The sequence below is a fragment of the Cicer arietinum genome, chromosome 2 (genome assembly GCF_000331145.2).
Source record: "Cicer arietinum cultivar CDC Frontier isolate Library 1 chromosome 2, Cicar.CDCFrontier_v2.0, whole genome shotgun sequence".
Taxonomy (NCBI): domain Eukaryota; kingdom Viridiplantae; phylum Streptophyta; class Magnoliopsida; order Fabales; family Fabaceae; genus Cicer; species Cicer arietinum.
In genome coordinates, this window is record NC_021161.2 from 36,467,618 (window position 1) to 36,495,263 (window position 27,646).

The 27,646-nt window shown below is 32.7% G+C and overlaps 1 protein-coding gene across 4 annotated transcripts; it reads right to left on the minus strand.

Annotated features, from left to right (window-relative positions):
* Positions 1-9,997: 9,997 nt before the first annotated feature.
* Positions 9,998-17,880, minus strand: LOC101505941 (serine/threonine-protein kinase CTR1). Of its 4 annotated transcripts, none has more exons than XM_073365253.1 (16): positions 16,563-17,875; positions 16,139-16,440; positions 15,312-15,456; positions 15,051-15,166; positions 14,582-14,772; positions 13,892-13,984; positions 12,944-13,228; positions 12,812-12,852; positions 12,505-12,573; positions 12,065-12,165; positions 11,875-11,932; positions 11,688-11,786; positions 11,522-11,590; positions 10,919-11,050; positions 10,626-10,720; positions 9,998-10,503 (listed from the first exon to the last, which is right to left on the minus strand). In XM_073365253.1, exons 1-16 carry the CDS (start codon positions 17,385-17,387, stop codon positions 10,407-10,409), a joined length of 2,718 nt encoding a protein of 905 aa, XP_073221354.1. In that variant the 5' UTR covers positions 17,388-17,875; the 3' UTR covers positions 9,998-10,406. The 4 variants fall into 4 exon arrangements, 3 of the variants coding, with proteins under 3 accessions (XP_073221354.1, XP_004490454.1, XP_012568409.1); XM_004490397.4 differs by having other exon boundaries at positions 11,875-11,959; positions 16,563-17,874; XM_012712955.3 differs by lacking the exon at positions 13,892-13,984 and having other exon boundaries at positions 11,875-11,959; positions 16,563-17,874.
* Between the last annotated feature and the right edge of the window lie 9,766 nt (positions 17,881-27,646).

Consider the following 27,646-nt stretch of genomic DNA (forward strand, 5'->3'; position numbering starts at 1 on the left):
TTTATAATAAGAAAAATGTCAAGGATGAGTTTCGCTTTGAATCCAACCTTGATGTCTAATTTGATCCTAGTTACTGAATTCCTTTATTGAATTATTACAGAATTATCTTTATTATTCTTGCCTTAATGTCTTAGTGGTATAACCTTTAATTCCAAACTAACCCCTAATTCCTTAGTGGATTTAAGATTAGAATTAAGCTTTACGGCACAATAATTCTCTTTTCAAATTGTTGTCTTTGCAACAAATTTAATTGGTTTCATGATCTGGATCTATCTCTAGACTACAGTATTATGAATTTCTCATCTCAAACATTCGTAAAGTCCACTCCCGTTTTAAAATACGAATTGTAGAATGTTTTAAAGTTGATCAAGTAATAAAAAGCATTAAGCACAGAGATGAAAAAAATAATTCAATAAACTCATTCATATAACTAGAAATCCAATCAGAAAAATAAGAATTTCATCTTGTTACACTCATTCTTAACAAATAGGGTTTAGTTACACACGACAAAGATATAAAAGATAAAGATTAGAGAAGAATTACAAGAAGGATTCATGAATGATTCTTGATATAAATATGCTCTGATGGTGTTAGAAACAGTCGTCTCAAAGTTTCTCTGCTTGGGCACAAGTTTTCCCACTTCCCAATAGTCAAAAGATACATAAATAGTGATAAAAGCGGTTTTTAATGAGTTCTGATGTGTGTCGCGCGCCCTAGGCACGCCTCAAGCGCATTACGGCAGGTCTGATGCAGCAATGTGCCTCAGGCGCTGGTTTCGCGCTTCAAACGCACAACATCTTCGGTTTGGCGTTTAGTGAATGTTTTTCCTCTTTTGTGTCTAGATTTAGTTTCGATGTCTCTATGAAAGTTGTAGCTATGGATCATAGCTTTCATTTCCACTTGGTTTGACTCCAATTAGACATCTACAACTCTAGGTATGACTGAAATACTTCACATAGATCATGTTGATTTCTCACAAAAATTCAGCACTTTCACTAAAACAAAGTAACAACGCAAAACTATGAAAAATCTCTACTTAATCAAATAAATAAAAATATAATCATTTCATTAAATCAAAGAACTAAAATCAACAAAATACATCAAATAACTTCTTAAATTAACTAATGAATAAAAGATAAATAAGACTAAAAACAATGAAAAATATGCACATGATAAAGAGTATCATCCATATACCTTTTTTTATTTGGATCCAATCCATACAAATTAAAAAATGGTTGTTTTTTAGTCATTCTCGTGAGCTTATTGGTCACATGTGACATAAGAGACTAATAGCATCTGTTTTTAAATTTGCATGGATTGAATCTAAACAAAAACTTATATAGATTAAAACAAAACAAAAAATATTAAAATTACAAGGACTAAATTAATATTTAAATATGGAGTATGATGACTCACTTTCAATGTTTGTTTTCATGTGGCTGCTTGTACATTGTATATGTGGGTGGATGGTAAACTTGTTGAAATTGATCGATTTGGAAAAGAAAATGAGTAGTAGTTCGTTTGAATATATAGCGATAGCTAGTTGTTTTAGTTGTGCCACCGTATTGGTTGACTTTTATTGTTGCATTTATACTTTATATTTCCTTAATTAGATTCGAAGTAAAGAAACTCATAGAACCAACAATAGATTGGAGTGTTAGAATAAATTGGTTTGAAGGACAATAATCATTAATTATTTTGATAATAAAAAAAAGACTTAATTGTAGTTTTAGACCCCCTATTTTAGCTGAATCGCGAAAGTAGTCCCCCCATTTTGTTTCTCCCCAGTTTTGGTCCCTCAAATAGAATTTTGGTCCAAAACTTGATGAATTTTTTTTTTTTTTTGCATTTTTTTAAGTCACAACATGCCTCAAGATCTCATTTACAACAATTGTACCTGAAATATATGATCATAAATGGTGCAGTACGGCTTTAAAAAATGAAATTTCATCAAATTTTGGACTAAAATTCTGTTTGAGGGACCAAAACTGGGGAGAAACAAAATGGGGGGACTACTTTCGCAATTCAGCTAAAATAGAGGGACCAAAACTGCAATTAAGCCTAAAAAAAATTATTATGTAGGAATCATTTATTATGCTAATAAATATATTTAAGTATGTAAACAATTTATTATGCTAATAAAGTCTTTACGCTGCATCATCTTATTAAAAAAATAAGCTAAGCAAAGAATTAATGCAATGCTTTGAAATATCTATTAACATATAACTTACTCTAACAAACGCGATCTCAATGTACTTCGACTGAATCTATTAATACAAGTTCATTCTGATGATTCTGTGTCTAATAATCTTGGTATACAAATTGACCGTCTGATAAAGTCACCACTCAAATAAAGTCAACATTCAAAAATATAATACACTCATCTTAGTAGATTTACTCTCTGACTAAAGAAGCACATGACATTCTTTAATAGTTACATCATCTAGTCATCTTGCCATTTCTATCCAGATACACTAAATAAATTATGCAGATAGATTTAGTCAAGCTGTTAATGTTGACTCAATATATTTGAAGATTTGATACGAGTTATTATTTCATATGTTGATTTCATGCAATTACAACAACAGTCAAAAACCCTAATGGACTAAAAGCTTTTCTATAAATGGATTTGTGATTGTTGTTGAAAACACAACAAGAAATCATAAAAACAACAATTTTTTTTTCGTCATAGATAGAAGCTCGTGAAAAACTCTCGTGTTAGCTCTAAGTGCTTAAAAATCTAAAATACCTTATATGAGCAATTTGTGTAAACACTCTTGTGTGAAAGTTCGTCAAAAAACCAATCTAAACATTTTTATAACCCGACCCAGTAGTGGTTGTCGTCTTCAACAACTTGAACGTACTAAACTAGAAGATTGACAATACTTGAATATGTTCAGTTTGACTAGAAGGTGTTCAATGGAGTTGTGATACTATTGGTGAATATTGAATTAAATTCTTCTGTGTCAAGGAATTGGACGTAACTACCTTCTTTGTGAAATCACTAGTATTTAAATTTATATTTAATTAAGTTTTTGAAATAAAAACAATTCAAATTCTCAATTTCTTGTGTTTTTCTCTCTACAATTGAAATTAGAGCCTCAAGGTTAAGCACTTAATCGTGTTTGAGTAAAGATTTTTTTTATTATGATTAACTATGGTGATGAAGATATAAGTGAAAATGTAATTATACCTCCTTTGTTTGATGGGGAGAGATTTCAATACTAAAAAGATCAGTTAAGAGGTTTCTACATCTCACATGATCATCAACTTTGGGACATAGTCGAAGATGGCTATGAAGCTCCTAAAGATGATGTTGGTGTTGAAATATCAGAAAAGATTTCAATGTCGATCAAAAGAAACAATATAAGATGCATCATAGATCTATAACTTTTATGATAGATGTTATCACCTTCAAAGAGTTAAAATAATGCATGAATTAGAAAACAACAAAAAGCATCTTCGATGCCTTGATCCTCAACTATGAAGAACATAAACAAGTGTAGGAAGCTAAGAAAAATCTTCTTATCAAGAAATATTAACCCTTCCAAATGGAAGAAGATGAAGATATTGAGAAAATGTTTTCTAAATTCCAAATTCTAGTCTTTAGGCTAAATATTCTTCAAAAGAGTTGCACTACATCTGACCATGTTAAGAAGATCCTCAAAAGTCTATCTAGCAAGTGGAAAGTAACCGCAATTCAAGAGGCTAATGATCTAAAATAATTCCTCTAGAAGAGTTGAAGATGAACCAAAAAGGAAATCAAAGTCCTTGGCTTTCAATCCAAAGGAAACAAATGAAACTCCAAGGCTTTTCAAGTTAAGAAGGACTCAGAGGAAAGTGAATCAAAAGATCAGTGTGAAGACTTAGATGATGAAGAGCTAGCATTCATTTCAAATAAAATCTAGCGAATGTGGAACAACAGGAAGAAATCTTTTTCCAAAAAAGATTTCAAAAGATCCGCAAATAGTAGAGAAAATACAAAAAAAAAAAAAATAGAAAAGAAGAAAATCATATGCTATAAATACAAAGAACTAGAACATTTCAAATCAGAGTATTCTAAGCTTGAGAAAGAAAACTCTCAAAGAAAAGACTTCGACATAAAGAATAAGAGTTTAATGGCTACATGAAATGACTCTAATGAAGATGAAGAACATGTCAACACGGCTCTAACGACAATTGTTTATTCTAATTCTAAAAACAAATAAGTTTTATGAGGAAATTGAGGTTCTATATGATTTATCTCGCAATGAACTTATAGTTATATTAAATAAATTTCTGAATAAGAATCACAATGTTTCCTCAAATATAAAAAACATTATAAAAGCTCACTCGAATTTAACATACAAATACAACTCCCTTAAAAAAAACATTTTGGAAACATACAAAAAGGAAATCTAAGTCTGAAGGATAATATCTCAAAAATGTATTGTAATTATGTTAAGTATTAAAAAACATTTCAAGATTTTCTAGTGAATGCCATAGACAGAAGCAAAAAAGCTTCCATGATCTATGTTAGCTAAAACAACAGAAAAGGTATATTGGCTTTGATGAACCAGAGGAAGCTCCAAAGTTTAACTTAACTGAAATTGCTTGCGTGTATTACTTAAAGACAGACCATGATAAAAGTATTGAAGACTTATTTTTTAGTAGACTTATTCTCTAACTAAAGAAGCGTGTGACATCCTCTGATCATCATGCCATGTCTATTAAGAAACGTTGAATAAATTATGAACATATTTGGACAAACTTTTAATGTTGACTCAATACCTCTGAAAATTTGATACGAGTTATTATTTCACATGCTAATTTCATGCAATCACAACAAATGTCAGAAACTCTAATGAACTAAAAATTTCTCTATAAAAGAATTTGTGATTGTCACTGAAAATACAGAAAGACAACACAAAAACAACAAAAGAAAAATTCTTATCGTACAGATACAAGCTCGTGAAAAACTCTTGTGTTAGCTCTAAATGCTTAAAAACCTAAAATACCTTATTAGAGAAATTTGTGTAAACACTCTTGTGCGAGAGTTCGTCAAATAACCAATTTAAACACTTTTGTAATGTGATCTAGTAGTTGTTGTCGCCCTCAACAACTTATCTGTACTGAGCTAGAAGATTGAGAAGTGTTGAACACAGTCAATTAGATTAGAAGATGTTCAATGGAGTTGTGATACTATTGGTGAATAGTGGATTAGAATATCCTATGTGAAGAATTTGACGTAACTACCATGTTGATGGTGAACCATGATAATTTAACTTGTAATTCTCTTTTTATCTCTTTACTTATTGTTTTACTTATTCCTGTTTTCAAACATCACTCATATCAAACTCCCTTTTTTTCGTATTTTTATCTCTACAAAGAAATGATTAACAAATATACTAAAAAAATACCACACATGAATTACCTGAGAGAGACCACCTTGTAACCTTAATAGAGCTTTAATTACGAGATTTCTTAATATGTCTCTAGTTGATGTGTGTAAATCGTTGGGCACAACTATAGAGATTAAACTCTCAGGTCAACAATGGTGGTCTTCAAGTCCTCAAATTTTTTAAATGTCAACATAATATATCTCTAGTTACCTCTTATTTCAAGAAAAAAACATCTTTAGTTACGTCATACGGTTGCACGTCCGCAATAGCCAGTATAATGCAACGAAACACTTTAATCCCAAAGCAAAAGTACTACTTTTTAACAATATAATCCCTAAACTCTAGCACATACCAAGTATGACGTAAAACTAAATGATTTTTCTTTTGTACAAAAATAAGTGATTTAAACTAGTCAAACTGGAATGGATATCCAACATAAGTTTGGATAAAATACATAAGTGGGACTGTATGGAGGCGATACTTATCTCCTAGGTACCAGGTTTGAATCCCACGGAAAGAAAAAACTCGTCAGATTTCCAACGGTTGGAAAAAGAGGGACGAGAAAGCCGTGATGTAGCATCGCCGATAACGGTAATGGTCGGAGTGTCACACACGGTATTCTGCCTCGGATGAAGAATGTGAAACTGTGAATTATTTCTTACTTTTCCATGAAATTAACGAATCACCAAGGAAAAAGCAAAAACCCGTAACAAAATGTCTTATGTCTTGACATGCACTGCGATCAAAATCGCAAAAGCCTTTGATTTGAAATGAGGAACGAGATGGAAAAAAATAGTCCTTTACCAGGATTGTTCTTGATGAAGTGAATGATATGAAAGGCAGTTTGGAGATGCAAGTCTATAGGTGCTGAAAGAAATTGGCTCATCCTACAAACAACAAAAGAGATATCAAGACGAGTATTTGTAAGATACAAAAATTGTCCAATCACTTTTTTTTAAAATAGTGACATTAGAAAGAGGCTAGCCGGTTGAAATAGACAATTTTAAATTAGCATCCATTGGTGTGGAACATTGTTTTGAACCAAGAAAAGAGTACTTCCTTTGACATAAGAAAACAACATTGGTATTGCGAGCTGTTTCAAAACCAAGAAAATATTTCAACATACCAAGATCTTTAATGCTAAAGACAAATTGCAAAGAAGATTTAATAGATTGAATGTCATTCAAATTGTTTCCAGCAATTAGAAGATCGTCAATATAAATAAGAATGATGGTAAAACCAGCATGAGTAGAGCGAGTAAACAAGGAATAATCAGATTTAGATTGACGAAAACCATATTGTTTTAAAGATGAACATAATTTGGTATTCCATTGTCGACTTGCTTGCTTTAATCCATAAAGAAATCTCTTAAATTTACAAACAAGATTTTTATTAGAAACATCAAGTCCAATAGGAACCTTCATATAAACATCCTCAATGAGATCACCATTGAGAAAAGTCGTGTTTATGTCAAGTTAAAATAAAAATCAATTGTATAATAGTAGCCACAAAAAATAAAATCTAATAGTGGTCATTTTCACAACTGGACTGAAGGTGTCTAAATAATCAAGACCTTCAGTCTGGTTATACCCTTTAGCAACAAGGTGAGCCTTGTGCTGTTCACATGACCACTAGCATGAAATTGTAATTTAAAAATTCGCTTACATCCAATCACCTTTTTATTGGGAGGCAAATAAGTACTTTCCAACGTATGATTGTTTAAAAGAGATTGGAGTTTATATGCTATTGCAAGTCTACTATTGGAGTATTTAATAGCTTCAAAATAAGAAGTGGGTTCTTTCAAAGTAGAAACAGTCATAGAAAAAATCTTGTGAGAAATCGATTAGCTTTCATAGCATATGTAATTAGACAAAGGATAAGGAGTACCTTGAATGGTGTTAGAAGAACAAAACTTATTATTGAAATTACCCTTTAGCATATAGCAATGGAAATCTTGAAGATATGACAGAGGATGAGTAACTTTAGCACTTCTTCGAGGAGTGAAAAGAGGTGTTACCCTCATTAAATGAAGTTGCAGGACCAACAAAGTTTGGACCTGTAACAGGAGCAGAAGAGCAATTCAGAGAGGAAATGGAAGGAGAAACAATAAAATTATTGTAAAACTTATCAAAGTCAAAGTTATTACCAACTTGGATAGGATTTAGTTGCCGAGAACTTAAATTGACAATAGGATAAGGAAAAACAGACTCGAATAAAACAGTGTTGCGAGAAAGAAAAACTTCTTTAGAAAGCATATCAAACAATACTTAACCTTTAGTACTTGGTTTGTTCCCAAGTAAACTCATTTGCGTGATCGTGAGTCAAATTTTTTTCTATTGGATTCCGAAGTAGTAGAAAAACATAGGCAACCAAAAACCTTCAAATTGGAAATGTCAGGAGCAGTATCATACAATATGTGATAAGGAGAAAAAAAAATAAAAATTTAGATGACAACCTCTTAATAAGAAATACTGCATGAATAATGGTATGAGCCCAAAAAAGTTTGGGTAGTTTTGCTTGAAATAAAAAGGCACTCGCCACATTCAAAATGTACTGATGTTTACGCTTAACAATTCTATTTTGGTGAGGTGTCGCAACACAAGATGTTTGATGAACGATGTCATTGGTTTGATAAAAATATTTTAGAAGGAACTCACTAACATTGTCAGATCGAATGCATTTTACTTTCTTATTAAACTGAGTATAAATAAAGGATATGAGAGATTTAACAAGCATTGAAGCTTCAGATTTCAATTTCACAAGAAAAATCCAGCAATATCTACTTTTGTTATCAACAACAATTAAAAGACCAAACAAAGTGGGAACACAAAAAGGACCCCAAATGTCAATGTGAATTAAATCAAAGCAAGCATTAGAACATGAGACACTATGAGGAAAATAATTGAAAATTTAAAATTTGATGTAATAAAAGATTACCTAAAACCGTGGAGAGCGAATTTTGAAGATGATTATTAGTGGTGGAAGGTGAATCGCTAGAAGCTTGCAACAACACTAATAAAGCCTTTTGTTGATCCAAGGTGAAACCTAGGGAGCCAACTCCAACATCAGAGGTATTGTTTTCATTAGCATTGCCATCAACATCATGATCTTGAGAGGTAGATGAACAATTGTTAGAAATAGAACTGAGCCTTGGATAGTTAAGAGGATAACCGTGTTTCTTAAAACACACATCCAATAGTATGACCAGGTTTATTGCAATTAGTGAAAATCTTGTATCCACAACCACCATAGGTGCGACCACTAGAGAAGGAAGAACCACTGCCAAAACTATGACCATAATTAAAAACAACAACAACATATTTTGATTCCTCAATAGAATTAAAGAATTGTCGTTCTTGCTGTACAGGCATAGAAAAAACCTTACTGATATGAGGAACTGAATCCATTAACATTATTTGGGATCGAATAGATGAATATTGCTCCTTAAGACCTTTATAGAAACGAATTACATAATCATATTTCCGATAATCACAAATTTGAATTAATAAGGTGCAAGAACATTGGGGGTTACAAGAACATGTAGGTAGAGGGAAAAAATTATCAAGTTCCTTGCCAAAGCTTTTTCAAACTAGTAAAGTAATTAATAGTAATGGAATCACCTTGGCGAATTTGATATTTGAAAAACATCACCTTTCAATTCCTTCCAGATTTCACCAACAGATTCCATCCACATGATACTCTGGACAATTTCTGAATCAAGAGAGTTGGCAATCCATAACTTGACCATAATGTTACACCGATCCCAAGCCATAGAAAGTCGATCAAAGTCTGGAGGACGATTTAGGATTCCAAGAACGAACCTATACTTGTTCTTGAATCGTAGAGCAACGAACATGACACGAGACCAAGTCTGGAAGTTGATGTTATTAAGGACGAAACGAATGCAAGGCCCAAATTATCACTTGGGTGCATGAAGTAAGGATCATGCATATCATGTTGATAGCTTCGATTTCAATTTAAAGATTTTTTGGTTTGATTATGAATATGAGATTGAGCATCAGATGAAGAAGAAGAAGAGCTATTTGTATTCAATTCCATCGCAAAACAGAAAAGGGAAAAGAACTATTATATGAATAGAATGAACTAGAAGGAAAAAACATAAATAAATAAAAAATAAAAAAAATTAAAAAAAAAACTAACAAACTAACTACCTATAGAAGAAAGGGAAATAAAGACTTAGTCAAAATACAAACTAAATCAATATCTAACTATTTTAATAAAAGGACTAACTATGTTCAATAATTACGTTACAAATTACAATATACCAACGGAACGAAGTATTCACAAACTTCATTGAGAATTTATTTAATCAATCTTTAGTGAAGTTCCTCTCCAACCACATTTTTTCATCTTAAAAACTTAAATCCAAAACATCACTGAAAACAAAATCGGAAATCAAACATTACCTGAAAGCTACTTTGTTATTCCGTTCATTGTTGCGGGTTGAATTCACAATTTAGTTTGGAAACTAAAGACAGTCAATAAGCGTGGAAATAGATAGTTACTCATTTTCCTTGAGTATACATAATTGTCTAACTAGAAAGAAGTTATATTGTCATCAAACGAAGTACTATGAGATAATAGGTGTCAACATATGTAATTCATGTTTTCAAATAATTATTGCATAATTATAGACCTCAAAAAGAGGCAAAAGGTGCTCGAATATTTTGTAGATCTCAAGCTATATGATAAAAGAGCTTGAGGTTATCAGTTTGTTAACACTTATCATGTTTACACTTATCAGGCAGCAGTCCAAGGACCCCTTACAGAAATCCCCTATTCGCACCTCTTTTTTTTCTTCTTCAGTTACTAGACTTTATGGCTTTAATTGCCCTTATGAAATGTGTTAGTATGAAGCAACTGATATACAGTTGCAAACAACCAAAGGGGTTTCATCAATACGAGTTTATGACCAACAAGGGTCAGGTTACGTGTTAATAAACATTTCCATACATACCCAACGAATTTCAACTACAAAAAATTCGATCATGGGCAGCACGGTCCTTATGTTCCACCCATCTTTATCGCATCCGCTGGCGACTTTAGCAGCTTCTTTAGCGTATCGACTATGCTAGCAAAAGATGGGCGATCCGCGGGGTCACTGCCGAAAAAAATTAGCAAGTATCAGAAAGGAATCAAGGCTACAAAATGTATGTGGAAAGAATGAAGTTAGCATGTGTGTTTTTTGTGAAAATACAGCATAAGTAAGCACTAAGCACTTACTCGGCCCAACAAGATTCCATAAGGGAGACCAATACTGGAGAGATGTTTGGAGGGATAGAAGGTCTCCTGTTCTGGAATGCGACAGCTCCGACCACCTACAAAATAAACATTGCAGGTTACATTTTGTCATGCAGCTGTTTGAAACATGCAAGGTCACATATGTACCTAGTTAACAATAACAATTTCTTGAAATTGATCCTTATTACAGTATAAATAAATGAACACGTTTAATTAAACTTAGTAAACTTCAAGAATTATCTGCAATTAAGACCTTATTGACTCAACAAATTTACCTGAGCATGACTAAGTCCATTCCATGGTTGTTGTAAGGTCACGAGTTCCCACAGGATCACTCCAAAGCTGTAAACATCAGACTTCTCATTTGTAGGTTCTCCACGAAGAAATTCTGGAGCCATCCACTCAGGCTGAAACAAAATTAAGAGAGATACACACTTATTGAAGGTGAGGATCCATGAAGTAGAATGGCTACTTTTATCAAAGGAATTTGCCTCCAAACAAATAGGCTTCCATGAAGCACACCAAGAATTTTATATGCTTCGTACTCTAGCCAACTTCAAATAATTGACGGTTAAAAGCCCAATCTCAGTGATAACAAATGAACTTCAGAAATCATGATTGTATCATTTGATTTTAAGACCAACTTGATATGGCGAGGTTAATAAGAAGTAACAGCACTTCTGTCTACTTCATTAAGGTTTGCTCATGTACGGTAACTTTGCATGTAAAGTCATATTTATGTTCAAACTTGAAATGTCTACCTGCATAATTTTCTTTGGAAGCAGTGTACCACTTGCTAATTAATTGAAAGAAAACTTCATAACTAGATAGTGTATATCATCATGACTATGCACATTACTAGAGTGCGAGAAATTTACCGTTCCTGCAACTGATTTTGATGACAAGAAAGTGTTCGCTTTGAACCTTGACAAACCAAAATCACACACCTAAGCATAAATTTGAAGAGAAAAAAAATCATCTTCTAGCACAACGATTTTTGAAGTTTGAAAGAGAAACTCAATTGCTCAGTCAGTTTCATTATACCTTTACATTCCAATTTTTGTCTACTAAGAGGTTTGGGGATTTGAGATCCCAGTGCACGATTGGAGGCTTCAGACAGTGGAGATAATTGATTCCTTTAGCCTACAATCAGATAAAAGATATATCATTTACAATTTATTTAATTTATTAACGTGACATAATAATAATGTTAAGTATACAAACTACAAACCACGTCTACAGCCATTCGTAGTCTTCTCCTGGGATCGTGAATTTCAGTAGATGCTGGCCTATGTATCAGGCAGAATAAACTACCTCTGTCATAGATACACCACGAAACGACAACAGTAAAGACACTATTTCTTTATGCAAGAGTCCTATAACACAGATAGTTAACTACAAAAAAAGTTTGATGACTTTACCTAGGCAAATACTCTGTCACTATAGATAGATGGGGACGTTTTGTAACCGCACCCATGAAGAGCACCACATTTGGATGGCGAACACGTTTCATTATTGAAACCTATAGCAATTAAAATACAAAAATGAATTGTAACTTCCTCGTAGAATTAAGAATACCGAACAAGAAAAAAAAAAAGCAAACAGACTATTAGAAATAGTAATAAAAGACATAGACGTATTGTTTTATAAAAGATAAATTCATTATCTTATAAAAGACACAGAAGACGCATTTCATTTTAATGATGATACTAGATGATCAACTTATATGTTTACAATCAATGGCATGCCAGGTAAACAACACTTAATCGAAGCAATTCAGATCCTATGCAATAAATAAATAAATAAATAAATAAATAGACACGAGAATACACTTTTTAAATCAATATAAGGAAAAACAAACCTCTCTCAAAAACTCTTTCAATTGATCATCATGGAAATTCTGAACTGATAAAACTTTGACAGCAACATCCTGCAATTTTAAAACAGATAAATACACCAAATTGATACAAAAATAGAACATCAAAATAATAAATATCAAGTGAAATCACTGCAGCTAATTGTTATTCATGCAGTCAACTACAAGTCTACAATCAAACAGACTTAAGAAGCTAGAGACTGTGACATCATTACAAAGAAAAATTCATGAACATGCAAAGAAAGCAGTAAATTTGAGCATGAAGGAAAAAAGTGCATAATATAAAACTTACCGATCCATGCCATTCAGCACGGTACACCGTCCCAAAGGATCCTGAATAAAGAAAAGGGCAGCGACATTTAGAGCCATCTTATCATTTTGTCTTCCTGGAAAAACAAAGAAGCAGGAGAAACAGAAAATTTACCAGCACCAACACGCTCTTTGATCCGTAACTCATCCCATGATATCTCAAGCCAGTCCATTGCTAGGGATGGTTCAAGATTCACGTATTTTGGAATATTCCCAGCACCCTGGTTTTCAAGTCTATTGTCTACCTGTTCCTGCTTTGACTGGCTACCATTTACCCCCAAATTTCCCTTTGCAATGATCTCATTGTAAGAAATTTCTTGGACTACAACCGAATCTTTACCAACAATGGGAATTTCATGTAATAATGCTTCAGAGGATGGGTGAAGAGCTTCAGAAACACCTTCATAAATAGAAGGAAAAATTAGCAAGCCTAAATAAATTCTGCACATTTGTTGTCGCCACCTTTCAAGCCAAAAGGAATTACCATAGTGACTTGGTTTGCAATACGTTCTAATATAGTAACGTAATTGGCACGTTATAAAAATAACAATTTAGTTAAAAAACAACAAAATAAATAAATGATGAAAAATATTATCACAGTTAAGTAATTGTGTTTTACATTCATAGTTAAGTTTTGGTAAAAGTAAACGAGAAGCACGTCGTTAATGTTTAGGTGAAGAAAAGATGAATTCTTATCATGTACTTCCAGCAGTAGTCCCACATCGGATCTTTGGCAAACATAAAGTGGAGTTAATTATAAATAGCACTGTCATAGTAAGCGGTGGAGTACCTCAAGGTGTGGTGCACTAGTGGATTACGTGCTATGTGCACTAGTGGGGCACGATTATTTTACTGGAATAATGTGAATGACACTTCCCATTGCCTTGAGCATGAGTTTAATATTAGTAGTTTTTAGTACCATATATTTTATTGAGCAACTTTTCTGCTCAATTAAATTGTGATGGTCTTCCCTTTTTTGTATGAATTTCAATGCCTATTATGTGCGAATCTTTTGGGATGTGAGCGAATTATGTATCTATGGGAATTACAGGTGGTTCTGTACCTCCACAAGTTTGATCAACTGAAGCATAAATGAATCCATTATTATTTTTGGGCAAATCAGTTTCTTTACTTTGTTGATCTTCCTGAACACGACCTGTAAAAGATGGAGTAACAGCTAAGACCGATTTTAAAATGACTGATCACCGAAAATTTAAAATTATTAAGCCAATAAAAGAACTATAGGAGCTAATGATGAGTATCGATCAAAATTCCCTATCCAGCCATACTCCACAAGTTTGAAAAGGAGAAAGCCAAAGCATTTTTAAATGCATGAACTATGAAATATCAGGTTTTTTTGGTAGAAAATGAAATATCAGGTTTGGTTTGGCCTAAATTACAAAAGGAAGATCAAATCTTTGTAATAGGTATAGCTCTGAATTTTCTGGGAAATGAAAGCAAAACATGTTCCTAATACTTGCTGTTACATCGCTCAATTTATACATGCTCACTTGATGTTTGTTGTCATCAGCATAATTTTCAAAATTAATTGAGACAGATTTTTATGAAGTACAATTCATACTGAAAAACCTACCTGGTAAACAATTTATATACCATACTATAGATAAGGTTCAAGTGATAGTCACCTAAATAACCAAGAATGCATCAATGCTAAATATATTCTGAACTCGAAATATCAGAAGTACTAAACAATTGGAGGATCAAATGGCCAGATATATAAAGCAGAAGATACCTGAATACGGAGAACTCTGATTAAAACTTTTAACTTGAGAAGACACTGCGTTATCCACATAAGGAGATTGAGATTTTCTCAAATGAGAAATTTGAAAAGGGGAAGGTGTAGGAGACACATATGCTCCATTAATTGAGGAATCTGGTCCAAGAATATTTCCTGGTTCCCCAACCAGGTCAACAACATACTCCCTGTTAAAAAATAACAAGGAACCGTTGAAAAAAATAACCAAATGTAAGTTCTACAAACAACAGTGAACTTAAAATTTTTCTACAATGTCAATAAGTTATTAGTTGCAAACAAAAATCCAATATATGTGAGAAATCTATTCTAAACAGAGAGATGTAGTGATTCATACAACTTATAAATCTATAAACCGGTTGAAGATTATTAAAGCCGAGAAAACATAAAATTACCAAATAAACAGGAAGGGATTGAAGAAAGAAGCAAAAGTAACCATTACACTAACCTTGACAGCTGCTTGTCATCTTTGATCTTGACAAGGCAAGATGATTGATGATCCGAAGCACAGTACCTGCAACCTTTGGCAATGCGACATGGCAAACCTATGTAATCTGCCAACCTCTGCATCAACAAAACAAAAACAAGAGTGAATAACTAACAAGTATCCAATATCTCAAATTTTTGCAAGCAATAAATCATTAAATTAATCCACATTCTCTTCTTTATCCATCCAAAATAATCACAACTAAGTAAAAAAATTATTCACCTTGAAGAGAATTGCACGATGTCTACAGAGTCCTGTAGACAAACTACCAATCGGAAGCACAACACACTGATGAAAATTCCTCAACTGCTTACTCACCAACTTCCACCTCTTATGCATATCCCCTTGCTCCATAGGGAAGGTACCCCTATTCATACATCCAATACCAAACACATAAATAAACTCATACACAAATAAATAGAATGTTCATTCTTACTATTATCAAGGTGTTAAATAGCAATTGCATTTATACAGTCGTTGTATTGTAGAGAGTCAAATGTGGTCAAATATCACAGACGATATAGTTTCGAAAACATAAAAAACCATTATATCATCGTCTAGGCTTCATAAACATAAACCATATCACGATATAGGTTTCAAAGAACATTATATCATGGTCTAGGCTTCATAAACATAAGCAATCATTGTATCACTAGATCACTTCAAAACCATAAAAAATTATTATGTTTCAGTCCAAAATTTCAGTTATTTAAAACCCTGATTATTATTATGATCTCAAATACTCCTAAATTAAAATATAAACAAAGTATTTTAAAAGGTCGTTGAAAAACATCCGATCTAATTAAATAAGATATATCATCTTTTTAAATAATTACATGTTTTCTTGGATTCCAACTCCGTGTAGAATATTGAGGTTGTCCGATCTTGATCGGATGGTTCAAATTTTAACATCAAAACTTTTTATCAAACAAAAATAAAAAGCTTAAGATTTGAATGGCTGCACCTAACGGCACCTAAGTTGCTTATATCCATTTATCATGTTCGCTTATATTTCATTTAGGAGAGATATATTGTGATGTTATTCTTACCCCATAAATATGGCAACAAGTTTTCCGAGCTTTTCAACGAGCCCCAAGGCGTTCTCAGAAGCAGAATACAACTCTTGAGCTTTATCTTGAAGCACCTTAAGACGAGAATCCTCACGTCTATCAATAAGAATCACTTCCAATGAAGACTCATTAGGTTCAACCGCTTTAAGCGCCATCAATGTAGGAAGGAAATTTCCTTCTTCTTCCATGTCATTGCACATGACCCACAAATACGGATTCATCCCCAATATGTTATAAAATCCATCGGATATCTTGTCAGTGTACGACAAACACCCCGTCACCTGAAGAAAAAAAAAACAAAAACGATTATTAATTATCGATCTACTGATCACATCCACTCATGGAAGTACGTGTTAGAATGCGAAACACACATGTCTATATCAAAGTTATTGATATATTGTACCCATAAACGACGAGAAACCGATTCTGCGTCCCAAGTTTCTAATCCGGTATCGAAAGTGATAACTGGTTCAGAAGCAAGACTTGAAAAGAAAGAAAGCCTCTTCGCTAGAGCTAGTTGTAGTTCGTAGCTTTCTTTGTACTTCTTAGCGTAACTATCTTCGTCGCATTTTTCTTCTTCTTTCACTTCTCCTTCTTTTTCTTGTTCAACCTCTTTTGAAGAAACACGAAATGACGAAGACGTCGTCGTATCTTTATTCGTAATGTCGCTTGAGAATGTAGCAGTGATATCTGAAGCAAACAAACTCGCAGCGTAACTGCTTTCACTTGATAACCGCGGAAGAGAAATTTCTCTGTCGAAGCTCCGATCAACGTCATCGACAACATCCTTTTCTGGCGAAGAAGCTTTAGCCGAATCCGGATGCGGAAGTAGAAGCTCACGATCCCCCTCCTCGTGTAAAATATGATGATCCGATCGGTGATGTCGGCGGCGGTGGTGATGATTATGTCGTTTATCAACTAACCAATCACAAAACGCAGCAATCTGCTTCTGTTCACTCCGGAACTTATCGCCGCCGTTAAGAAGATCAGAAACAGCGGAGCTTTTCGAAGGAGTGAAAACGACGTCGTCTTTAGTAACGGAAATAGAAGTTGTTCTATTGACAAACGCGCTTTTCGGCGTGTCGCTTTCAACTCCAAAAGTGGTAGTAATATCATTTGATTTGATTGATGAGTTGACGAGCTTTTTCTTTTCGTGATCTAATTTCGATTCATCTAACCTTCTCTCAGGAAATTGCCTAGGAAAAAAGTAAGTAGCTCTGTGAGGCATTTTTTTTAGTTCACAAACTAACCGTGATCTCTAACTGTTTTTTTCTCTCTTTAACCACCCACCCACACGAACCTGCACTTGTTAGCACAAAAAATTGTGGTGGTTATTTTGCACGTACACACGTGCGAATCACTTTCCTCCGTCGCCGTTTCCGCTAAATAATAATCGCCGTCGTTTAACGTTAGTTAAACGCCGTCTACTACCTGTTTCTGTGGAATGAAACGCACCGCTTCAAGAGGAAGCGTGAGAATATGATAGTTTCGGTATTTTCATAATAAACGAAGTTGTGAACAAAACCCACTGAGTTGGGAAATCTACTTCTGAGGCGGTGGAGAATGATGAGTGAGAGAGAGAGAAATAGAAAACAAGGGTATGTGTGTGTATGAGAGAGACTGCGTCTAAAAAAATTGGTGTAAGGTGTGTGGTTTGGTTGGGTAAATGTGAAATTATGAGTACGCTAATATTTTATGCATGCAAGTTGAGGGATCGTGGAATATTGCAGTGGGTAGGAAATCGAAAAATAGTACTATATACGAAGTATGCTAATGTACGCTGTGTGATATAGTGCACACTGTTTGTAATAAGAGGACACGTCAAACTTATAGCCAATCAATGCGTGACACATATGAAGAGATACTGACAGCAGTCAAGTAAAGATGGGTCATAGTTTGAGCCTTTGAGGGGTGTTGAAAGTTATTGCCTTACTTTGGAAGTAATTATTTTTACGTAAAAAATTACTAGTATTACCTTACTTTGAGACACAATGCTATTTAATTAGTATTTACATAGGCTTCTAATAAAAATATATATTATATTCCTATGAATTATCTATCCACTTTGAAGTGACATCATAAAATTGGAGTTTTGTTATTTAATCAGACGTAAAACTGTTTTACATTATATGTAAAATTTTAATTTAAACTTATAATTTAAAATTGAAAATAAAAGTGATTTTAATTTTTTTTAAATTTCAAAATAAATAAAATAAAAATTCACTTTAAATAAGATTTTACTATTATCATTAACTTAAAAGTTTAAAGATATATTATTAATGTAGATACATTTATAAAAAAAAATAATTCGATCATGACTCTATACAAATAATTTAAAAATATTATTGAATAAGTGAGATGACGTAAAAAATAATAGACTTATTTTAGATATTAATGTAAAACAAATTTATAATAATAGCGCGTATCATTTTTCTCATTAAATTATGATTTAATATAGATACCCAAATTATGTAAGTTGTTTTACATCTATTTTCAATAAGAACTAATTACATTGTTACGTATGTCCGGTTTCTGACAGCGTTTTAAAAAAATGTTGATATTGTTTCACATAAAATTAGTACTACGTTCGTCTTTATATGAAATATTATTGATTAAATTAAGAAAATTGATTATATTATTAAGTTTTTTGATATTTACATTATTTTATTAATTTACCTTTGAAGAAAGAAAGAGTTAGTTTATTGTAGTATTTATTACATATTGCAATACAGATGTAACATAAGTAAGCATAAGTCAATAAAAAAGTAATTAATATAATTGAAAAATTGAAAGGGTCTTATTTATATAAAAAAGACAATAAAAAATCTTGAGATATTTAAGGACGAAAATAATGTAAAATTAATTTACACTCAAAATACATCTTATATTTTTATTTAAATTATTATATATTAAATTTATTGAGATTCTTTTGGTCTATGAGTTTTTTATTTTGCTTAATGGAAGTCTTTGTCATGAGTTTTGTCTTCAACAAGGTATCTATCAAGGAGACATTTTGTCTCCTTTTCTATATATTACGTGCTGATGTATTTTCTGAGCTTTTAAATACGACCCATGAATAAATGGCTCTTCATAGAATTCAAGTTGCTAGAGGGTCTCCAAAAATTAAGTATTTTTTTGTTATAGATGATAGCATCATTTTGTTTAGGAAATCTCTTTAAGATGTTCAGGTCATTAAAGGAGTGTTTAATACTTATCAATCTATGATGGCCGTAAAATCTTGTTCCAAAGTTGGATGCAATTTAAGGATGTTGAGCGTCATCCGAAGTATCTAGGACTATCTTTTTTTGTTGGTAGATTTAAGTTGCGTGTATTTAATTTAGTCTATGATATGATGTGAAAGAAGTTGAAGGGTTGGAAATAAATATTTTTATCAACAACAAAAGAGATAAATTTTGATCAAAACGGTGGTTCTAGATGGGTAGCAAACAAGGAGATGTGAGATATTTTCTACTTTTGATGTGTTCATGTGAGCATGCTGAAAGCATGATTAGTAACTTATCTGATGGGTAGCAAACAAGGTGAATATATATTCGTTGAATTAAATGGGAGGCATGTAAGAAGAAAAAAAAACGTACGATGGGCTTTAGAACATTCCATGATTTTAACCTTGCAACATTGTCTAAACAAAGATGGCTTGTCATGCATAATGATGATCTATTGATCTCATAGTGTTTGAAAGCAAAGTATTTTCCTATGAGCAATTTCTTAAGAGCTTTAACTGGTTATTGTCCAAGTTATACTTGGAGAATTATTTCGCAAGCTCATTTGGATGTTATTGAGAAAATTGGTATTTGGAGAGTATTGGATAAAGGTGCAAACACAAGAAGGGGGGTTGAATTGAGTTTGACAAAGTTGAAAACTTTTTGCTAATTTGATGAAGGTGAAGGTAAAAAAATATCAATTATAAGGAAGGGGGGTTTGAATTATAATTGTCCCTTTTAAAAATTTTGTTTTAAGAATAAGATCTCAATCCAAGATTGATCTTGGCAGTGATGAAGATCGATCTTGGTTTTGTTGAAACAACAATATCAATTTTATCAATATAAAATATGATTGTAAAGCATAAAATAAATAGAGGTAGAGATAGAGAGATCACACAAGGATATATCCTGGTTCACCCAATCCGAGTTACGTCCAGTCCTCACAACCGTGAGATTTTTCACTAAGTGTTCAAACCAAGATCGTTATTGGTTTTCATGGATCAATTTTGATCTTTACACAATTTTTACCCTTCTACCTAGAAAGGATTTCTTCAGTTCTACCTTACTGTTTTGGAAAGGCTTTAACAAGTTACCTTTCAAAACATGAAAGGATTTTTGCAATTTACTCAAGATTTGACAAAACAACCTTGAGTTACAAAGTGATGGATTTGAGACTATTTAGAATCTGGATATTTACTCAACTCTTGTTTGAGAAATATATTCTGTAAATAGACCTCAGTTGTAAATGATTACAACACAAAGATTAAAACAAAACAGCAAACTGTAAGAAAGATTTTGAGACACTTGAGTATGAGCAAAAAGATTGATCTTTTGCTTGGTGCTAATTGTTGTGTTTTGTTCTTCAACTTGCAGCTGCATTTATATACTCCAAGAAGGCTTAGGACAACTCATGTGGCCGTTGGAAAGGGACCAGGTGTCATGAAAGAGTTGTTGGATAAATTCTGCCAAAAACAAGATTGATCAGCTGCATCAAAAGATCGATCCAGGATTGATCTTTTGGTTTGTGATGAACTAGCATTGTACTCTATGATTTGTGTCAGTATGTCAGCCTTGAGTACATGCTTTTCTGTTATGTGTGCAGGCTTTAGAATAATTCAAATCAGTAGTGTACTTTACTACTTGTAGTCTTGTACTTGCATTTTCCTTGTATACTACACATTGAAAACAATGAGTAGACTCCAGTTTTAAGATGAAAACTCCCCCTGAATTTTAAAGAATTAATATCTCCCTTTTTAAAAAATCAGAATACAAGGAAAATGTCATTATGCTCTTTGTCATCTTTTACAAGAGACAACATTTTAATTTTGAACATGATAATAAGCGCATACATGGAAGCAAAATAAGATGATACATGTACATTTGATTTGTTAATGTTTCCAAAGGTTATAGACACTCCAAATTTTTGTAATGAGATGAGGCATCATACTTTTCCATTCATGTGTATTGAGCATGCCTTGGTCATGTATCAATGTTCTTTCTTGATTGTTGGATGATGTTCCTGCATCACAAGTTTGTAATGATGTTGGTACCCATATTTGTTTGGGTCCAATTGGAAGTTAGCCTTGAAATCTGGTTTCATATTGTTAAATGATTTCTTAGAATGATCAATCTTAGACTGAGAAGAATCTCTTTTTGAAACTGGTTTAAAAAACTGAATGTTAGTTGTTTCTGATAAGCCTCCAGATTGATCTAAAGATCGTTCTTTTAGTTTTTCAGAAAAATTTTCTTTTGCTCTCAAATGATTTTCTTTTTTGAGGTTTCTTCTATTCTTGTTTTTTATATCCCTTTTTCTAAAGTAACATGCAAATTCTGAATGTCCAATTTTGTTACAATATGAACATTTAATTTTGCATTTGTCTTCTCTGAGTTCAGGAACAAAGAAAGTTTCATACATTTTGGTTTTTTGAGTTTTGTCAAAACCGAGCTCAGCTTTATCAAAAATTCCTACTTGAGATCCCATGATTTTCTGAAATGTCTCAGTTGCCTTAATAAAAATTTTCACATCATTTTAAAGAGTTTCAACTTCAGCTTTGAGAAGATCGTTCTTCGTTTGAGGTGAAGATCGATCTTGGTTTTCTGGTTTTTCATATTCAAGATTTTTGAGCTGAGATTCTTTCAGATTTTGAATGATCTATTTAAGTTTATCATTCATAGCCTGAATTTTCTTTTTCTCTTCTTTTTCTTTGGGAAATCTTTCTTTAAAAGAACTACATTTTTGAATAAGAAAGTTTGAATCATTTAATAAATTATCAAATTCGATTTCCATTTGTTTGCATATAAGACATGGTTCAGAATTTACCTCTGTTTCTTCAATGTTTGCCATTAGACACAGATTAGCTTCTTCAGGTTCATTGTTTCTGATTCATCAGATTCATCCCAGGTTGCCATCATTGACTTCTTTTTGAAAAGAAATTTTTTTGGCACCTTTTTGTTTAGTGGACATTCAGGTTTGTAATGTCCTTGTTTGTTGCAGCCAAAACAAATGATTTTGCTTTTATCTATTTCAGTTTTGAATTCCTTTTTATCTGGAAATCCCTTTTTGATTTGATCCCTTCTTATCAACATTCTTTGTATCTTTCTTGTAAGACGAACTATCTCTTTATCAACATCTTCTTGTTCGATTTCTTCTGAGTCCTCATCTGTTTGTATTGGTATACTTTCTTGAGATGCTTTCAAAGCTATTGCTTTGACCTTTTTGATTGGTTTGTCTTCTTGTAGCAGCACTTCATGTGCTCGTAATGTTCCAATTAGTTCCTCCAGTGCGAGTACGTCAAGATTCTTGGCCTGGCTTACGGCTGTCACCATTGGTCTCCGTATTATTGGAAGACATCTCATGATCTTTCTGACTCTGTCTTGTACTGAGTATGCTTTCCCTAAAGAGCGCATTTCATTTACAATGGTTGTGAATCTTGAGTACATCTCATCAATGGTTTCTCCTTCATTCATTTCAAAGAGTTCAAACTTTCTTATGCTTATATCAATCCTTGTTTCTTTTACATGGTTTGTTCCTTCGTGATGAGTTTGTAATGTGTCCCATACTTCTTTAGCAGTTTTGCATTCATCAACTCTTTCGCATTCTTCTCTGCTCAAAGCACACGATAAGAATAAATGAGCTTTAGAGTTTAGGAGTACCTTAGATTTTTCTTCTACTGTCCAATCTGCTTCTTTCTTTTCAACAGAGGTTGAATCATTTTGGTCGACTCTTGGTACGAAATCTCAATCTGTAACGATGCGCCACATTCCTGTATCTTGAGATTTCAGAAACAGCTGCATTTTTCTTTTCCAAAAATAGTAGTCTATGCCACCAAAGTAAGGTGGTCTATATGATGACCCTCCTTCAGCAATGTACATATCTTTTGACATTTTTCTAGATCTTTTCTCTAACACTTGTTAGGTGTTGAACTTTTGAGACCGAGCTCTGATGCCAATTGAAGGTAAAAAAATATCAATTATAAGGAAGGGGGGTTGGAATTATAATTGCCCCTTTTAAAAATTCTATTTTAAGAATAAGATCTCAATCCAAGATTGATCTTGGCAGTGATGAAGATCGATCTTGGTTTTGTTGAAACAACAATATCAATTTTATCAATATAAAATATGATTGTAAAGCATAAAATAAATAGAGGTAGAGATAGAGAGATCACACAAGGATATATCCTGGTTCACCCAATTCGGGTTACGTCCAGATCCGGGTTACGTCCAGTCCTCACAACCGTGAGAATTTTCACTAAGTGTTCAAACCAAGATCGTTATTGGTTTTCATGGATCAATCTTGATCTTTACACAATTTCTACCCTTCTACCTAGAAAGGATTTCTTCAGTTCTACCTTATTGTTTTGGAAAGGCTTTAACAAGTTACCTTTCAAAACATGAAAGGATTTTTGCAATTTACTCAAGATTTGACAAAACAACCTTGAGTTACAAAGTGATTGATTTGAGACTATTTAGAATCTGGATGTTTACTCAACTCTTGTTTGAGAAATATATTATGTAAATAGACCTCAGTTGTAAATGATTACAACACAAAGATTAAAACAAAATAGCAAACTGTAAGAAAGATTTTGAGACACTTGAGTATGATCGGAAAGATTGATCTTTTGCTTGGGACTGATTGTTGTGTTTTGTTCTTCAACTTGCAGCTGCATTTATAGACTCCAAGAAGGCTTAGGACAGCTCATGTGGCCGTTGGAAAGGGACCAGCTGTCATGAAAGAGTTGTTGGATAAATTCTGCCAAAAACAAGATTGATCAGCTGCATCAAAAGATCGATCCAGGATTGATCTTTTGGTTTGTGATGAACTAGCGTTGTACTATATGATTTGTGTCAGTATGTCAGCCTTGAGTACATGATTTTTTGTTATGTGTGCATGCTTTAGAATAGTTCAAATCAGTAGTGTACTTTACTACTTGTAGTCTTGTACTTGCATTTGCTTTATAAGAAGAATGATCTTTGTGATATGCCTTTATTGATGCATGTCTTTGATTCTTCAAATTCTGGAACAAATGTGACTTGGATTGATCTTTTGTTGATTCTATATGAGAGTATAAGATGAATATTGTTTCCAGGATTGATCTCTTTCAAGGAAATAGATTATCCTTGTTTCTGCCATAAACGAAGATCATTCTTCGTTTTGCAGCAGAAGGTCAAGATCAATCTTCGTTTTCCAGAATCAATCTTCTTTTTCCAGAACTGCTTTCTTTGATCTGATTTGTGATGTTTGATACATATCTTGTTTAACACACTCAAATGCACATGTTAAATGCCAAAACACTTAGAATCATAATAAGAATTCTTAATTAACTTTTTGTTTGTTTTCATCAAAACATTAAATTGAGATTTTGTCTCAACAGAAGGCTGGTTGGTTTTTGTGAATTACTTGAAGTAGAAGCAATCAAATTCAGAGGCAACAAACAACGAAAACATAAATAATTTGACACATGGCTTTATCCTGGTTCACCATTAACTTGGCTACATCGAGTCCCCTCATCTAGAAGACTTTAATCAACTAATTCAAATACTTTGAATTACAAAGCTCTTGACCCTTCAAGTCAGTCTTCCCAAACAGCCTGACAACCCTAGACTTTTGAGGAACTAATCACCTTGACCCTACAAGCCAAGTCTTCTCCTAACAACCTGACAACCCTAGATTGAAGAAGAAACTAACCACCTTGACCCTGCAAGTCAAGTCTTCTCCTAACAACCTGCAACCCCAGATTGAAGAAGGAACTAAACCATTATCAGGTTGGATACAAAATATTAGAACTTGAGTAGTTGCTTCTAACAATGCTGGTAATAATAATAACTCTCACACTCTAAGAAAAGAACACTCAGAAAATATTTCTAACCTGAACAAGTGTTTCTCTCTTTGAACTCTAAGATGAATTGAGAACTTTGAGCTTTAGTTCTTCTACTCTTTTATGTTTTTCGATGCTTTTCTTCTTTAGTCTTGAGTTTCTATTTATAGTGAAAATTTGGGCTTCAATTTAGTCATTGTATAATTCGGAATTGTATCTTGTTCAGATTGAGTTCGTAAATTCTTCAAATTGATTCTATTTAGATTTTATTTAGATTGAGTTTATAAATTCTTCAGATTGATTTTGTTTCTATTTTGTGTAGATTGAGTTTGTAAATTCTTCATATTGATTCTATTCATATTTTGCTGTAGATAAATCTTGATCAAATCTTCTTCAAATCTTGATCAAATCTTTTTCAAATCTTGACTTTATCTTTTTTTAACTTGTTCAAAGATTATAAATATGAATCAAATCTTATTTTAGATTTTCATTAGTTATAAATTTGAATCAAATCTTATTTTAGATTTTCTTCAATTATAAATTTGAATTAAATCTTAGTTTAGATTTTCTTCAATTATAAATTTGAATCAAATCTTATTTTAGATTTTCTTCAAATACATAAATCTTCTTTCATACTCTTTGAAGTCAAATATATTGTTCTCATAAAATACTTTTATTAACATCAAAACTTTAAATGTAAAACCAACTTGATTCCAACATTAGATGGCCATCTAATTGGTGTACGGGAGAATAATTGGCTTCCTTGTCAATATGGTCACAAGATTTGGTCTCTTGAACCTTCTAACTGTAATATTATGTTTGTCTCAGATCTCATACATCACGATATTTAGTGTCGGAATTCTCCTTTAATTAATGAAGGTTTTTTTCCCTTTTGAAGCTCAACAAATTTTTCAGTTGCATCTTTCTTTCTCTCAACTACAAGATGGTTTTGTGTGGGGTGCTTCATAGTCTGCTATCTTTTCTGTGAAGAGTTCGTATAATTTCTTAAAGGAAAGATGTGAAGTATCAGTTTCTCATTCAACACAGGATATTGATCATCAAGTTTAAAAAAATGTTGTGGGAATTAAAAATATTTCAAGACACACTCATTTTGCATGGAGAATTCTACATGCAAAAATATCAGCAAAAAATTAGATTTTTAAAAAAGGTACCAGTTGTGATTCATTGTGTTTTTTGGGCAATATAATGAGACAATGTTACATCTCTTTATTGAGTCTCGCTAATCAAAGGAGATTTGGTTTATTTCTCCTTTATGTCAAGTATTTAATCAGTATAATTCTAGGAGCATGCCATTTTAGAAATGATTGGAAGGAAATATTATTGATGCCAATGAAAATATTATTGTTCATGCATTTGCCTTGTGAAATATGGTTTGCCATAAATAAAATAATAATTTGAGGTGGATGATGTTAGTGTGGCTACTACTTTTCAAAAGACACAAAGACCTATTGTTAATTTTAAGTACGTAGGCGTGGTGTTGTTGGAGACACTAAGTGGAGTTATCAATTTTCCTATATATGATGTTCGTCGAACATCTCCTTAATAGTTTCTTCAAATTTCAAGTTAACGTAGTAAGTCTGATAGGGGGATAAGTGGGGTATTAGTGTTTTAGTGAGTGATGATGACAGTCTAGTGGTTGTTGCTAGCTACTAGCAAGTTCCTTCATTAACAAATTGAGAGATAACAAAAGCTTTAGCTATGCAGAAGTGATTGGAGGTTGTAAAAAATGTCTTTCATGGATGTTATAAAGGAATTTGATGCTTCAAATGTGATTGTTGTGTGAACATTCATCAATAGTTTCTCATCTATATTGGTTCTATTATTGGAGATTGTATTAATTTTAATTAGTCTTGTAGTGGTCATGAATCAGGGTTTAAAATATTGCGTCTTGTAGCGTGACAGAACTTTGATGGCGATCACGATCATGAATGTTGCTCTATCGATAATGTCTCTACATAGTCCACACAAGTAGATCTCTAATGGAGCAACCTCAGATTCAGTGCTAGATGATGAATGAGACTAATGAGGACAGTTAGGGTTTTGAACGGTTAGGATTTTTAATATTTTCTAATTGCACACGTGCAATTTCGTACAAGGGTTCTATGTATAGACCATTATACTAAGCTAGCACATCGTAGCTTATGGTATTTCACGTTTCACTTAAACAACACACTGTAGCAATTATGGTATTTCACGTTTCGTACAAGGGTTCTATGCTCCGTGTTTCACTTAATTCATGTAGGTGCATCCTAAAATTACACCACTAAATTAGCAAGTCTTACTTATTTACACTTTTAACCCCTCATTAATATGTTATTTTTTGCAAGACCTTGTAGGTTCTCTTAACATTCGTAATAATATTAAATAATTAAATTATCTATTTAATATTATAAACAACGAGTAGAGTCTAGCAACACATCATTGTCACC